This window comes from Poecile atricapillus, chromosome 22 (assembly GCF_030490865.1).
Source record: "Poecile atricapillus isolate bPoeAtr1 chromosome 22, bPoeAtr1.hap1, whole genome shotgun sequence".
Classification (NCBI taxonomy): domain Eukaryota; kingdom Metazoa; phylum Chordata; class Aves; order Passeriformes; family Paridae; genus Poecile; species Poecile atricapillus.
In genome coordinates, this window is record NC_081270.1 from 2,837,115 (window position 1) to 2,853,309 (window position 16,195).

The following is a 16,195-nucleotide window of genomic DNA, read 5'->3' on the forward strand; positions in this document are numbered from 1 at the left end:
TGTGGTACAAAGGTAAAATAAGACTGCAGTTAATTTACTTACTGAACACTGATGAAGTCCTTGAGGCATTCACTGATTCCCACCAGCCTGCAGTAATTAACACTGTAGGATGCATTTGTCAAAACTATCTTCTTTTTGTAGATTTGACCAACATCAAAATCCTTGGAATGCCAAACATACCAGGTGAATGTCAGAGACATGATATCATGCTCATGGTCTAAGTGAGTTATTAACAGTATTGTTGACTAAATGAAATTTACCTGCATGGGACATACCACTTCTTTAAGGACATTATTTTACAGTAATAATGTATTTACAAACAATATACAAGTACTAGTCATGCTGCCATTCAAAAAACACACAACACAGTCCAACAGGAGCTCATAATTTGCTCATCTTTCTCACAGTATTTAAACTCCACTAAGAAAAGGAAATATAATTTAGACAGTAAAAATAACTAGTTTATTTAATCTATCATTTAACTAAGAGATTGTTAGAGAAAAAGGTAAGAGCTGTTTAGAATTTCATTACAGACCTATTAAAGGCTGCAACAGAATCTTCATCTATAGGGATATACCTCCAGCAGATACCTCTCTACAATTCCATGCAGAATGGCCACTGACCTTGAAATGAATGCAGCTGGGTTTGCTGTGGAAAGCACAGCTCTTATGATCCTGGCCAGGCACAGTTTGCTTATGAAGAATTCCAGTTTGCAGTTTCTCCATTTTTTTCTCAGCTATTTGTTTCCTCATTGCCCTTACAGCCAACTGTCTTGGATCTTCTGCATTGGGCACCTAAAAAGGAACATGCAGAAAAAACACCTGTGTGGAAAAAACATTCTGTGTGGGATCACAGAATCTGCAGCTCCAGTAGAAAAATTGCAAAAGGAATCTTCCAGCACCTGGCCAGCTTTTGTCTGGCTCTCTCCAGTCAAACTCAGCATCCCACCCTCAATATGAAGAATTTAATGGATTCTTAGCTGTCTATTCTGCAGTTTATCATCACCCAACACTATATCATCATGCTTTTCATGGCAGAATTAACTTTTTTGCACTTTAAAGGTTCTTTTTCCCCCTCAGCTTATTAAACTTGAGAAAAAAATATCAGCTGACTTCACTGGAATGTTTCAGTCATGGTCCAGTGCTTCTCCATGCTAGTCTAGGAATATGTACTGACATTACTTTTTTTTTATCAATTCTGAAGTTTTCTTAAACTCAAACAATTAAACATAATGTGATTTATGTCTTCATAGATTTCTGAACTAAACCTGAAGTACTGTTTTCTCTCCTCCAGACCAGTGTCAAAAAGCAATGACTGATGATATTCTCACATCTGAATTTCTGCATCTATGTAATAACATCATGTCTGCATTTTAACTGCAAAATACACAATTATTGGTATCAAGCAAGTTTCTTTTCTGTTTCTAACAAGAGATATCACAACATTTACCTCATGCAAGTCATATTCCTGACTCCAAAGTCCTGGGAACTCTGGTACCAGGAGCGTCTTGTCCCTCTCTCTGTCCTCATCTCCACTTTCCCAGAGCACATCCTGGGGTCTGTTCTCAGAACTCTCTCCTTGGGGAGCAGTCTCCTCCCCAGCCAAGGAACAAACTGATGGAGAGTGCCACAACTTTGATGAAAGAACACAGGTTTTGAAGATACAGCTAAGAATGACTAGAGAACAGTTACTTTAACAGCTGTAAGTTTCTGAGGAAATCTTTTAACACAAAAATGACAGGTCTTTGGCCTTCTGGCCTCTTGGCTTTTGGCTCAGAGGCCAAAGATGCCAACTTAGACCAACCCCCTTTTAAAACACTGAATACAGACAAAATCTTATGTTAAAAGTCACTATATCTCCTTTGAGAAAAAGGAAACTAACAGACATTAAGAGATCTGATAGGGAAATTACTGTCCACTTGTTCTCTACTGTCTCATCTTTAGTTGTAGCCTGTGCTATTTTTAAACAGAATTTGATGACCTGCATGTTCAACAAAAAAAACCCAAAACAATCTAAAGAGAGTTAATTCCTAGGCCTTTGATTACCTGTGATATTTCCCCATCTGCATGTTTGCAGGTCTCCTCACTTTGCCAGGCTTCCCCCCTCTGCAGGAAAGGATCCTCAAGTTTACCATGAGCTTTAATTGCCTTAGTAGGGGACCGACTTTTTCTCTGCTTGTGAATAGAAGCTCTTTCTTGCAAAATTTGAGACACAATCTCCATTTTTCTTGACTTCTGCAGTTCTCTAAAAGCTCTGTAACCCAAAATTATATGAAATATTAACCCAACCACAGTTGTTTACCAATAATATTAACTACAACTCAGCTCCCTTGGAGCCTTTTAGCTAAACAGCAAGTCTTTAAGTTGGGCACAGTGGTAATTTGTGCCAAGACATCAAGTGCATCAGTTTAGGGTCATTGAACTCCACTCCTGGAGGAGTTGCTCATGGAACACCCAGGGAGCTCTGGTGCTCTTGAGCATCCCTAAGGCAGGAGTTCAGGGCACGAAGAACAGACTGTGCAAGTGTCACACACACAGTGGGAAAGGGAGTTCACTCCTTCCAGGCAGCATCAGAGATGTTCTACCTTCAGGATCTGACTGAGCTCCAGGGAGCAGTCAGAGTTTGATACGGATATGATACTCACTCTTTCTTTTTTTCATGTTCTTGCTGTTGTTTATGGAGAAAAATTTCCCTGATAACATTGCCTCCTTCTGCTAGGATGGCCTCCCTCATTTTCATCTCCTCCTTCTTTGCTTCCAAGGCCTTTGCTTTGTTCAAAATCTGGAGACTTTGGAGCCTTTCCTATGAAAGTCACACAAACCAGTTACATATTTGATTCACATATTAAAGAATATAAAACAGAGAATGTAATGCCGGTCCCCTTATCCAAGTATACATTTATGGTGGATGTCTCTGAAGCAGAAGGTATTGTGTGTAATATTCTCTGTAGTCATGGGGTGCTGAAATGCAGAAAGCTCTGACTAGGTCCAGTGTACTTCTCTACCCTTCCAGCCTGCCCCTGAAATGCTGCTTAGTGAAGGAATGTGGAAAGATAACAGTTCTAATCAAATCCAGATTAAATTAAGATCATTCCCTCAGATTCTACAGAACATAAATAGAATAGAAAAGCAAAGCAGCGTAGCTCAGAAATTCCTAATTTATACTATTTAAATTCTCAAATAACTGTTTTTCTTCCATATGTTTTCTCCATGTGGAATATTTCTGCACTGGGATCCAAATAACTGGAAATCCTTCTGGTTGAACTTCCAGAGAATTTTTTTTAGTATGCATTATTTCCCAGAGAGTTCCCCTCACAGAACAACTAGATTGCTGACAGAATAAACTGCATCAGCAGAAGTGTCAAAACCTACCCACACAGACCTCATGCCATCCCTCCAACGGTTAAACTCTCCCCTGTTTCAAGGGGTTTGGTCACTGATCTGATCAAAAATCACTTCACAGCTCTGGAAGGAAAACTGAACTGACATGCACTAGAACCCAGCAGCCTCCCAAGTCAGTGACTTCATTCCCATCCCAGCCCAGCAGCAGTACCCTGTTGGAAGTGATGCTGGTTTTCAGGGAAAGCACAGCTTGTATCCTTTTCTCCATATGCTCCTGAGCTTTCACTTCTTCCTTTGCATTTTTTTCACAAATTCTGTAAGCAAAGTAAAATCTTTCAGGCACTCATCCTGGAAAGCTCTTGGTATTAGAAGGTCTGAGCTGACAAGGAGTAGTTACCAATGTCCCCAGGCATTGCTGCTGTAAACCCGTTTGGTGGGCACTGGCTGTGGGCACAGGGGAACAGTCAGAGACGCCTCCAAACACGGCACCACTCAAGCTCCAAGTGCCAACAGGTTTTCAAATATTTTGCTCAACAACTTTTTTTTGTTTTTAAATTTGGATATGAAGAATGTGTTTCATGTTATGACATGACTGACTGCTAAAATAAAGAATTCAGGTGTTGCTCATATAAGCACTATCTAAACCTTATCTAGCAAACTTTTACAAGCCAAGCACATGCACCCACACTGAAAATAAACCCTAAAAACTCTGCAAGACGGAAATATGTGGGCAGAGATCAAACCTGGGAATATTCCAGCTAATATAATGTGAAACCAGGAAAAAAGTTGATATGTTTGATACATTTGTCAAGAAAAAAAAATCTATTTGACTTCGTTTTTCTTAATTATGATCAGTTTGTACACAACATCTAATAAAAATAAACCAGTGCAGAAACAGTAGTTTTCAGTAATTTTAAACTTAAGTCCTAATATTTGCATATATGTAAAAATAAGTATAAATGTTCAGTTTCTTCAGAAACACAATAATTCAACACCAGAGTAATAACATAAACCCATGAAAGAACATTTAATTTAAAATCAACCAGAGCAGGAACACAAAGAAATGGCCCATCAACCCACTGATGCTTATTTTTCTGAGGGGACATAGAATGGCACAGGGCAGGTTTCAAACCCAGATTTTAGTTATACTACTTCAGTTAATGACACACACACACGCGCGCGCACACACACACATATATAAAATAATTCAAATCATTATCAGTGCCTTCAAGTGGTCAGAGCCCTTAGGACAAAGACTCCAGGGAATCTGGAGGCCATGCTAGGACACTGAGTGGATTTTCTTCTTTCCATGTCCTTTTGTGCTCGATAAGATCTCAGTGCTTCACCATACTGTACCTGGCATGGGATTTCCACGTGCAACAGAAGACACACCTTGCAGAAAAATCATTATTTTCCACAGACGGAAGATAAGGTCTTGCCCAGCAGAGAATGTTCAACAGGAAAGGTTGAAGCCCCACCTTGCCATGCTTTGCCTCAGGAAGCAGACTGCTTTCTCATGGTTCCTTTTGGCATTCTTGAGAAGTTTTTTATTTCTTTCTTCACATTCTCTCCAGGCTTCCTCCTCTCTTCTGCAAAACACAGACAAACCAACAGTTGCAGCAGGACTAAGGAAAATTTGATTCCAATACAATGAGACCTCAGGGTGGGGTTGGGGAGTTTATGTGCTGAATTTAGGACATTTGTCTGTTCCCCACATCCCCCATATTATAGACAAAGTGATAAACTTTACAAAAGCCATACTGACACACTTTTGCTCTGCTTTTGGAGAGCACTTTTGTGCTTTTTGGTGTCTGCTTCTGCTCTAGGAAATCTCAGTGGACTTCACCGTAAGTCCAGAAGCTCCTGGAGGCCAAAAGCACTGCAGACATATGCAGTTAGTCTGACCCAATATACCTCATTTCCCATGGGAAAAAAGCCTGCATTTGTAGTTTTTTTATTAACAAGTTTATTCCCATAGATCAGAACTCCAAGGCCATGGCCAATTCTTATTTTAATACCATTTCCTCATCAAATATTCCTCATCAAATATTCCTTAAGCACACCCAGCTAAGACACACAGTAGCACCAGTGTTTGAACTAGCTAATCTCAGCACCTGCAGCAGAGAATTGGCTGAAAATAAAACAAGAAAGGCAGCAGGCTCTGACTTTGAGGATCTTACTTCTCTCGAGTCTGATGTGTTCCTTCTGCTTGCAGGGCTGTTATTTTTTCCTTCCAAATCTTCACCTCTCTCTCCTCCTGGTATTGCATCTGTAGCTCCTCCTCGTCTTTTTGAAGTTGTTCACAGAAGATGTCGTATTTTCCCTGCTCAGTTTCTATCTGCCACAGCTCAACCCTTTTAAAAAAAGTGTGAATTGTTTTCACTGGAATACTGATATTCTTTCATTTTAAGGTGATAAGATTGAGTAGGGAAGGCTCTATGGGGAAAATAAACATGTGACCATGTTTTCTTTTATTATTTTAAAACATACTGTGAATCAAACCCTTTTATTGACACAGGTGTTCCAGACTAAGGCTCATATCTAACCCTTTAAGGCATAACCCTTTCAAACACATCAAAAATATTGGTCAAAAAAAGGTAAAAAAAAAAAAAAACCCTCAAGTTTGTGTTTCTCCCATTTACCTAGAAGAAGACATGAAAACCAAGAAAAATTCTAAAAATAGCTTTTTCTTCAACAATAAATAACTTCAGGGACAGGCCACAGCTTTAATTCTTCTGTGCTCTGCTGAAGGAGCCAGATATGATAGAGCTGAGTACATTAATCTGTACTGAGTATTGCTAATCACACAATAAACAAGTCAAGCATTTTAAAGCTATTACACAACATTGCAGCAGAACACACTGTATCCTGGTTAACCACTTGGCTAACCACAGCTAGAAGCTCGTGCCTGTGTTTCTCCTTTGATGTACCTGTGGTACCAAAATATAAACACACGCACTTGTTGCCTCCTGCAAAAGACAATTTTACTCTATTTGATATAAAGAAGTATTTTGTGCGAACAATCAATTACAAGCAGCAATATTGGCTTGGCATAAAAATACACAGTACTGTTACAATGTCTCCATCCATGCTCATTTTCCATCCTTTCCTTTATATCCTATAAAAACATTAAGAGGCATAAATTACAAGTATTTATGCTCATTCACAGACAGATTTACTTTAGTACAGCTTATTTTACATTTCAAATGAGACCTGTCTAGGTCACAATTTATGCACCTCTCATAATAAAATTAAAACTTTATTTACATATGCAAAACTAACTTGCAGACTGAGCCACAACACCCAACTTTGTAAGGAATGAACCATGCAGACTAAAAGTTGCCCTAGAATGATGTAGCTCAGTATTTACAAGCAATTTCTCTATTGATTAACTTTTGAATCCATCCAACAGCATATGAAGAGTGTAATAAAGATTGATTCCCTTCACACTTTCTTCATTCCCTCACTTACAAGTTTTGTTTTAATATCAGAGCAAGTCTCGGCTCCAGCTCCTTCTCTCTCTCCAGTTCAGTGAACAATCGGCTGCTCATGGCCTGCAGGCGGGACACAGCTGCACTGGCAACGTTAGAGAGAACCCATCAGAAAGAAGCATGAAACGTAGTCCCCCTTGCAAGATCAGCAAGAATAAAGTACTGCTCTAAGGCTCAGATTTATTCATCAGAATCCCAGAAATCTATGCAGCCTCTTGTTTAACCCTTTAAGTGTCCATTCTTGAGGCAGAACTTTCTTTAAACTCTTACGCACTGGTTGAAAGGAATAGATGAGAATTTCAAGAGCACTGACCAGTAGCTTAATGCAACTATTCACTTCTCAAACTGTTAAAAGTAGTATTATTCATGAAGATAAATGTAGGTGAACCTAGAGAACCTAGACCAATTTTGCTTTTTAAATAGTACTACAGTATTCCATACATTTAGCCTACAACTGCAGCATTCCCACAGTTATTTTCCTTCTCTCCCCAGGAAAACTAGCAGACAGGTACTACAGGATCCACAGACAGTGGCCTGACTATATTTAAACTCCCATCCTCTAAATGAAAATTGATCTCCTACCTGCAGCTACTCCTCTAAATTCAACATTTCTGTATTGGCATTGGTAGTGCTAATGGCAGCCAGGACTTGCATTATTGCTAAAACATAAAGACTTTGAACTTCATAAGCCAGAAATTTATTAAGCTTTCTCACTCCACTAGTCACTTGCTAAATGTAAGAATTTGGGAGAATTGCTATTTTTTCCATATCTAGACCTCTCCATGTGAGCCATCATAAGAATAAACATTACACTGCTTTTCTGTCTTTGCTGGGATTTGTTACTGTCTCTGAGATCCCACTTGCACGACCTCAGGAGTGGTGCAACCCATCAGTTTTGTTTAAGCAGCTCTCCCATTCTGGCAGTTAACCTGCCTTCCTTTCTCTCATTCATCACTGCTCTAACCTGGAGATTAACACAGGCTAGAAATGCAGCTGCAAAGTTTGTTCACAAGCTTCTGGCTCCTGGTACACAAGCCACCCACTACTTTCTATTTAAACCAAATGTGAAGAGTACAGTAAATTGCCTCCCACTTGGTACCACAAGTGTTTCAGAGCAGCAGCTCCTGTATGCAGAGCTGCTCCTGAAAGGCATTCCTGAATTCCAGAACAACACAAGAAAGGAATGGCTCATGTATGTGTGTATTTAAAAAAATATACACACATATAAACCCTGACTGAGTAATCACTAGAAGCAAAGCTATGACCTCCAGGAGTGCCACAGCATCTTGATTCATCAGACTGAATAGAAGATTGAGACACAGAAAGACATAATTGACAGCAGTGGGCTAGGCTGATTTAATACCCGTTGTTACATTTTCAAATATAAGCCTCTTTCCTACCCATTCCCAGGTTTCCACCTCTTTCTGCTCTTATCTCATTAATTACACAAAAAATGAATACAGTGGATGTCTGTAATCCTTGGTATCCAGAAATACTCTCTACCTACACATTGCCAGCCTCCTCCACTCTCTCTATTTCCATGTCTACATGATCCAGCTGCTTTGCCAGCATCTTGCTCTGCAGCCGACAGGCACTCAGCATGTCACTGCAAGAAACAAACACGTCATTTATGTTTTGTAGGTTCTTTTCTCTTCCCACTGAAACTCTTCTCTTTGAAAGCAAGATTCACTGCCAGGATTCCTGTCAGATGCACAGTTCTAGAAACACTAGTATTTATGACAGATACGGTATCTCAGTATTTGTTGGTGATTTGTGCTGATGGATTGTTTGCTTAAACACAAACCTGTTTTTTTGGACTGCCAGTTCCTTTGCCTTGACCATGTCATCGAGCAATTGGAGGTTTCTCTGTAAGGCTGTTATGAGAATTCTGTCTGCACACTTTAGAGGCCTAATGTTACCAATATTGGCCAAAGAGTGTTCTGAGCTTTGCCTTTGAATTGGAACACAAAACCAACCAAGAAACATAATGCAAAACTGTAATTATATGAAGTTTGTCTGATATCCTTAAATCCCTGCTTTCAGTTTTATTCTAGGAGAACTGCTACAAATAAGACCTTCATAAATAAGGATAAACATGAACACAGCATAGGTAGTTTGCATGCATGGACTTAAGTCAGGATTTTCAGTATTGGATATCTAATGTTGAACATTTATACCCTCATTTAAAGCACTAATGATGTGCCTTTGTTTTAAAATGTTTGTGGCTCCTCTTGATCCCACCTTGGCTTTGCAATTTTAGTTTTCCTGAGCAATAGTTTACAATTTTAACAAGAATGTTTTAAACTAGTTTAAGAAATCACACACAGCTGGTCACTCAGCACCACAGAGAAAATTCTGTTTGAACTGGAATAAGGTATTTACGTTCTAGAATCAGACTGGTCTCCAACATCTTCAGAAGTGTCCTTGTTTTCCATCTTGCCACCGTCATCCAGCTCTTCTTCCAGCTCATATTCTAGCAGATATTGAAACAACAGCTTAATAAAGAGACTTTGAATTTTAAAATGCAAAGCCTTCTATATTTGCTGTCAAGTCACAGCATGGAGAATCAGAGATGACATTTTATAGCATTACTGCAGTGTACATTAAAAAATTCATATGGCAAAACACGCAGGACTATTATACACCTGCAAATGAACAGAAGAAGGAGAGAGACAAGGAAGGATAATGTATTGCTGGGTTCTGGCCAATGATCTAATATGTTTATCTTACATTAAGTTAGCATTAATGTCATTTTTTTGTGAATTATCGAAACAATTAATTTTCACCTTCCCAGTGTTCTTCAATGTTAGGAAGCTGACCAGCTGCATCTTCTTTTTCTTCCTCTTCTTGTCTTTCTTCTTCCTCTTTTTGTTCTTCTTCCTCTTCTTCCTCTTCTCTTTCTTTTTCCTCTTCTTCTCTTTCTATTTCTTCTTCTTCCTCTTCTTGTTTTTCTTCTTCCTCCTCTAGAAACACTAGAGGAGATATTTTCTGTTCTCCCTCACTATAGCTGATCTCATGATCTTCCATGCTGACAGTTCTTTCCAAATGACCAGGCTGACTAAAAAGAAGAACATATTTTACATATCAAATGTCCAACAACTTGCAATAGTGGTGACTATCTCTGGAGGTGAATTCACAGCATTCAGTACATACTTAATGCATGTGAAATAACTGGATACAACCACATACCTCTGTGCTAGTTACACATTTTGAATATCAACTAAAATAAATGTCTTAGAGAAAAGCAAGGACTCTGCCTATTTTTATTTTTTTTTTAAACAATCAGCTCAGTAATAAACTTTCTGAATGTATTTTATCCACTTTATACCATGACTTTACCCCAAACTATTTGGGCACGAGTCCAACCAACACTATTTGTTCTTGAGTCTTGTGGAGTTCTCCAATGCAAAGCAAACTGTTCCCAAACATCGTTACAATTTATTAGAATTCAGTAAATTCTGCATGTCATCTAGAATGAGTTATTACCACATGGTTGAGCAGTTCACATCTTACTCACAGAGAGACTTGTAAATATGATTAATTTTAACGAAGGTGGCTCAGCTTTGAGTGCGTTTATGTAATTCCTTCTGCAGAACTCAAGAAGAATCAACAAGAAGAGAACATCTATTTTTCTTCAGTTAAGAAGCAGAGAAAACACACCTCAGGATTTGAAGTATGGAAGAATTGAGTAAACGACACGAACCACCTTAGAGGCAAGCAGGATTCTTACGCTGGGCTACTGATTTAGGGATGTTGGGGGCACTAAGAAGCGGCACAAACATCAAAAGGAGCTGCCAATGCAGCAGCGGCCCCAACGCTTTCAGCCAAATCACTGCGTTGTGAAGTTGTGTGGCTCCAACTCCCAAATAACAAAGTTTGAGGTACCGGCAGAGGGCCCGAGCCCTCCCACAGGACACCCCGGGGTGGACTCGGTGCTCCCGGCGCCGTCCTCCCACGGCTGACCGCGCTCAGGCCCCTGACCAGCTCCTCACGGCCCGGGCCCGCCTCGGGCGCCGACCGCACTTCCACGGCAACGGCGCCAACCACCGCGCGCAGGGGTGCCGTGCACACACGGCCGCGAACTGCCCCGGAACCGCCGCGGGCGCGGGGCGGTGCTGCCGGCGCGGGTCTCCCCCGCCCACGGGGTGGTGCTGGCCGGGCTGGGCCGGGAGCCGTAGACTGATATCCGGTGTTCGAGAGCCGTGGGCTGGGGTCTGGTGTCCGAGGGCCGGGGTCCCTAGGTCAGGTTCTGGTGTCCGAGGGCCGTAGTCCTTGGTCGGGGTCCTCGCGGTTGTTCAAATCATTGAGTTCTTGAGGTTTGAGCCATGTTGAGCACCTCACTGGTGTGTTTACCTACTTCAGGATTGTTTAAATTACTTATTCTCAGAGGTAGGTTAAAATATGAACCACTGGCGCGGCTCCTGCCCGGGTGTGGTGGCGAGTGAGTTTTTGACATGTTCTTTAAAAGAATGATTTACACTTGGAAATACAGCAGCATTAATAATTCCGTCATATTACTGTCAGTAATTACCCTCGTGGGAGCACCTCTATCTGTGCTGCCTCTGTGGGACATCTGGTTCGGGCGGTTTCAGGTAACCAAAGCCAGAGACATTCTCAGTGAACTTTCAGCTTGGTGTATATTCACATACATTTATAAATTTTAAGCAAGTTGGTGGCATTATGATTAAAACCCTTTTTGTGAATTCAGATGACTTGCTGCAATGTGAAGTCCTGTGGATGTGGGGCTGGAGCACACGTTAGAATACTGAAGGTTTCCAAGTTTCGATCCAAAAGGAAGCTGTCTTAAATGGCTTTTCAGAAATAAGCCTGTACTATCCTGACAAAAGGATTTCACCACTAGTTACTAATTAAAGGTTATTACAGCAGAAATCATGTACCTGTCATGCTGACCATTTATAATGTCACATTCTGAACAATTCCTCTGGCTTCAGCAGCAACTGGAGCTCTAGAGGTTCCATATGAGCTTCTCTAATTGTTATAAATATGCACAAAGTCACTTCATGAAAAATCCTTAGATGATATTTCAGTGATTTACATAGTGAATGTCTGTGTTCATAAAGTGAATCAGTTTGAATATTCTGTTCTGCAGCAGAATCTTGTGAGCCTGCGTGTTTGATATCAAGTGTTCAGGTACCAGATTTAGAGTGCCCAGAGAAGATGGGGCTGAACAGTCCCTGGAAGTGTCCAAGGCCAGGTCAGACATGGCTTGGAGCAACCTGGGATAGTGGGAGGGCTGGAACTGGGTGAGCTTTGAGTGGGTGGCCTTCCAACCCAGGCCATTCTATGAATCTATGATTTTAGCTCTAAATTGGTAATTAACTGGGTTTCCTTTCTGTTATATTCCTTGTATTGCTTTGACAAAGTCAAGGACCAGTGCAGCTGGATCCACAGCAACGCAGATCCTTGTTCCCTCACTCTTGGCACTAGGCCTCAGTGATGTGCTAGAGAAACCCAGCTATTCAAAGATTCACAGGGATTCAGTTATTAAAATACTGAGACATCATCCACACTAAAATACACCCTGATCTGTACACAGAGACAGATGCATTCTCAGATTTATTTAGTTGAAAACGTTCCTTAATTGTAAGCAATATTTCTGTAATTGTTATCGTTGCTATGAGAGTAAGGTCCAGGTTTTGATCCCAGGCACACAAGCACATGCTGCTAATCTGAGCATTTATTTCCACTGGCACACACAGTATGGAGTATAAATTACTCACAGTGACCAGTTCATTGCCTGACATTCATGCTCTGGGTCCTCAATCTTGAGAAATACATGGACATTCTTAGCTCTGTAAATGGTGGAATCTTGATTTTATGGCATCTATTCATATTACATAAAACAAATTACATACAGACATTTGCAGGATTAAAGCTACAAGATGTAGGCTAAAAATATGCAGTGATTAACTGTATAGCTCTCTCTGCAGATCTGGAATAGTTATAACCATGTTAACTCTGAACCTGCCAGTTCCCACACTTCTTGAGTTGGGATGCAAAAGATCCAAGCACGGATTTTCCCTTCAAGAAAACACTCAGAAGAACACCTGGAAATATCACTGATTGCCAGTTTCTTGTGATATTTTTATTCAGGGTATTTTTTCAGTCCCAGTTTACAACTGTTTGAATTATTTTCATAACAACATCAAAAAAGGTCATGATTTTGTGTCCGATGAATAATGTGATTTTAGGGAAAGACAATGTAGATTTTTCTCACTCATATAGAAAGGAGAAGGGAGGAGATATGTGCAGTTCCTCTGAAGGAAATTATGTCTCCCCAGCCAAGTTCCTGTCTCCCAATCTACAGTTTATGTCTTATCAATTTAAAGCCAGTGAATTTTTAAGATTTAAGCTCCAGGAAATGCACTAAAAAAGGCTTTGGTTGATGCAGTTCTTCCAGATTTTGTGGGCTCTGGACCCCAGCAATCCGTCTCAGAGAAACTGGGAAATTAAACCCCTGCTGTTTTGCTCCCATGAGGTTAAATCCAGAGGCATTTCTGTGAAGTTTCTGCAGTACCACCTCAGGATCAGCTGGAAATGCAGCAGAGCTGGCCAGTTCACTCTGCTATATGGCTGCATACCGTGCTTCCACAGGCAGTTGGCATTTCCCTTCTGAACGTTTCCAAGGTGACAGGAACTCATATATGGAGCTTTCTGGCGTTTAGGCAGGAAGACATGCCAATAATGGAATCTGCATTTTGGCAGAGTGGTTCATATCAATTACATAGCATGACTGGTCTGCCCCTGTTGTTTGATAGGGATTGATGTTACCCTGTAAACAATGGCAAACATTGATTTGTTGGACTGTAAATAATGGCAAATGTTGACGAGCATCTTCCTAATGACTCATCCTTACAGATGTATGGACAAAAAGTGAGAGGGGCATTTGCTGTCAGAGCACTTAGTGGAGGAATGGCCTGGGGTGGCACCAGCTGGGAGTGCACACCTGAGAGCAACACAGCTGGGGTAAAACTATCATCCTGGTCCTGGAATTAGCCCTGGTTTGGGGTAAAATTGGGGAAATTCATCCTAAATCTGTTGCATAAAGAAAAGAAAAGGAGGGCAAAGTGTCTGGCTGCAGTGTGTTTCATGGTTATAAAAAAAATTATGCAGACTGAGGGAGGAACTAGATGTTCTACAGAACATTTAGAAACAGATAAAAACTATATTTCTAGCACCTAAGGTGAAAGGGAAATTAATATTGTGGTTATCCAGATACTGATTAAATACAGACACATTTGTGTTGGGGCTGGGGGATGCTCATACAGTGCAAGTACAGTACAACCTCTGAAACGAGCTAAATATTCCCACCATGCAATTGCTACTGATATTCCCAAATCTCATTTACAAAAATAGGCATATGTGTGTAATTTATATATCAAGAGACATTTGGCGATGTTGCCACAACAGTCTTTCACGAGCTGCTTAGGTGGAATCATGGGAGGGTGAGACTAATTATCCCTGTGGTACATTTTTTGCCTCTAAAAATTATATGTGACAATATGACATCTTTATTTTGCTGGCAGTAAAACCACCTGTTCTATTTAGAAAATGATTTATTAAGAATACCAGATAATGCAGTGCAATTGTAAAATAAATTGAAATAACGTCCTTTTGATACAGTCTCAAAATCCTGAGTAATAAATTACTGAAAACTTGGTTTTGGCCCAAATCACTGAGCATGCTTCTCCTCAATCCCATCAAATTACACCATCCAATAAATGATTGTATGGTAGTAGTTACAGAGGTATGGATGACTGTGATCAGGGAAAATTCATACCTGTTATATGTTCCAGAAGAAAAATACTTGACAGATACAGAAATGTGGGTTTCTGGCTTCAATGTAGTAAAATATACTTCAAAGTTGCGACCTTTATTACTGCTTGAGTAGGGTACATACTTAAAGAATTAGTAATTATTGATATAGTAGTAGTAACAACTAATGATTTAATAAATAATAATGATTAAATGTCATTAAATGTCCAGATGTGGGTAGAGCCCATGATTATTTGACCTGGCATGGACAGATACTACAGAAACACTGATTTAAAGACCACTGTGTTCCTTTCTACTGTGAAGATCTACTACAACTTCACTACAGCAAAAATCAAATTTTGCTGTGTAACTCTGACCTGACATCCTGGTCCTGCTGGAGCTGCAGTGATCCCACGCAGTCCCTGAGGATCCTGCTGAGCCCACGTGCAAGGTCAGAGCATGGGATGGATATTTCCATTAAAGCTGGTGTCTGCAGCCATAGGGATTGAGGAGAAGCAGCAGTTTGTTAGAGTGAAAAAAAGACTTAGGAAACATTGAGTATCATGGACCATATTTTTAAGACTATTTGACAGTTCCCAGCCAGTAGCTAAAGGAAAACTTTCATTATTTTCAAGAGGATTAGATGAAAAAGATTTGGAGATCTTATTTATTTTTGTTTTGTTTTGATGTTTTAATGGCAATTTTAATAGTTCCTTAATCTATGTTTTACCAATTTCAATATGTCATTGACTGTAATGAGTTTGGGATATTTAGCTAGAATTGTAGGAAATTAAATGTATTGTTGATCTTTATTATTTTATCTCCTCTCTTCCCTTTGAGAATAGGAGTTATTTATTTTGAGTGGGTTGTACATATATATATATATATATATATATGTATATGTACCAGTCTATTTTAAAGATGTATTGTATGTAAAACCAACTAAATCCAAGGCTGAATGACCAAACATTTATTCTTCTTCTTTAAAATAAGAGGATATAATCAAGGCCCTTGTGGATAAAATGTAATTTATTTATCTGAGAGAACTTTTACATGTCTTTTAGGATTGTCATTGTATTTTTACTTGTGTCAGTGGTCACTTTTTCAGCAAGGTCTGTCCTTTCAGAGTATGTGTTACCATGTGTGTGCTTCTATCAGCACACAAATACACACATCATACACTTATATGTGTCATTCACACAATCCCAATGTACAAAGTGCCTCTGTGGATTTTTTGGCTATTTTTACAGATACACGCCAAAGACATAGAAAACTGTTCTTTTTTACTGGTACATTAGGTGACAGCTGTCCAGCCAGAGAAGAACACCAAGGAATTCTCAGCATTGATATGTAGTCCACTGGACCATCAACCTTAAGAGTAGGAAAAATATGAAAAAAATCTCAGCTGAAAATATCCCAAAAGGTGTGAATGTGTTCTTTATATGGAGAAATAAAATCATTCTGTTCTGTGTGTCACCAGGTAAATTCTATTTAAAATCTTTTATTTTACTTTCTAAGCAAAAATAATAATAAAAAACCGATTAATGCAATAGTCTTACTCCTTGAGTTGCAGGATCGCCATTGAAA

The 16,195-nt window shown here is 39.8% G+C and overlaps 1 protein-coding gene across 1 annotated transcript in view; it reads right to left on the reverse strand.

Annotated features, from left to right (window-relative positions):
- The window catches only part of CFAP74 (cilia and flagella associated protein 74), a 36,885-nt gene extending 25,148 nt beyond the window's left edge, over positions 1-11,737 (reverse strand). The window contains exons 1-14 of the mRNA XM_058855448.1: positions 11,731-11,737; positions 10,789-10,992; positions 9,215-9,305; positions 8,637-8,783; positions 8,340-8,438; positions 6,813-6,917; positions 5,522-5,695; positions 4,820-4,930; positions 3,553-3,655; positions 2,645-2,802; positions 2,046-2,253; positions 1,450-1,632; positions 624-794; positions 43-161 (exon numbers count right to left, since the gene is read on the reverse strand). Coding sequence (XP_058711431.1) covers positions 43-161; positions 624-794; positions 1,450-1,632; positions 2,046-2,253; positions 2,645-2,802; positions 3,553-3,655; positions 4,820-4,930; positions 5,522-5,695; positions 6,813-6,917; positions 8,340-8,438; positions 8,637-8,783; positions 9,215-9,305; positions 10,789-10,992; positions 11,731-11,737 — 1,880 coding nt within the window. The remainder of the gene's footprint in view (positions 1-42; positions 162-623; positions 795-1,449; positions 1,633-2,045; positions 2,254-2,644; positions 2,803-3,552; positions 3,656-4,819; positions 4,931-5,521; positions 5,696-6,812; positions 6,918-8,339; positions 8,439-8,636; positions 8,784-9,214; positions 9,306-10,788; positions 10,993-11,730) is intronic.
- Between the last annotated feature and the right edge of the window lie 4,458 nt (positions 11,738-16,195).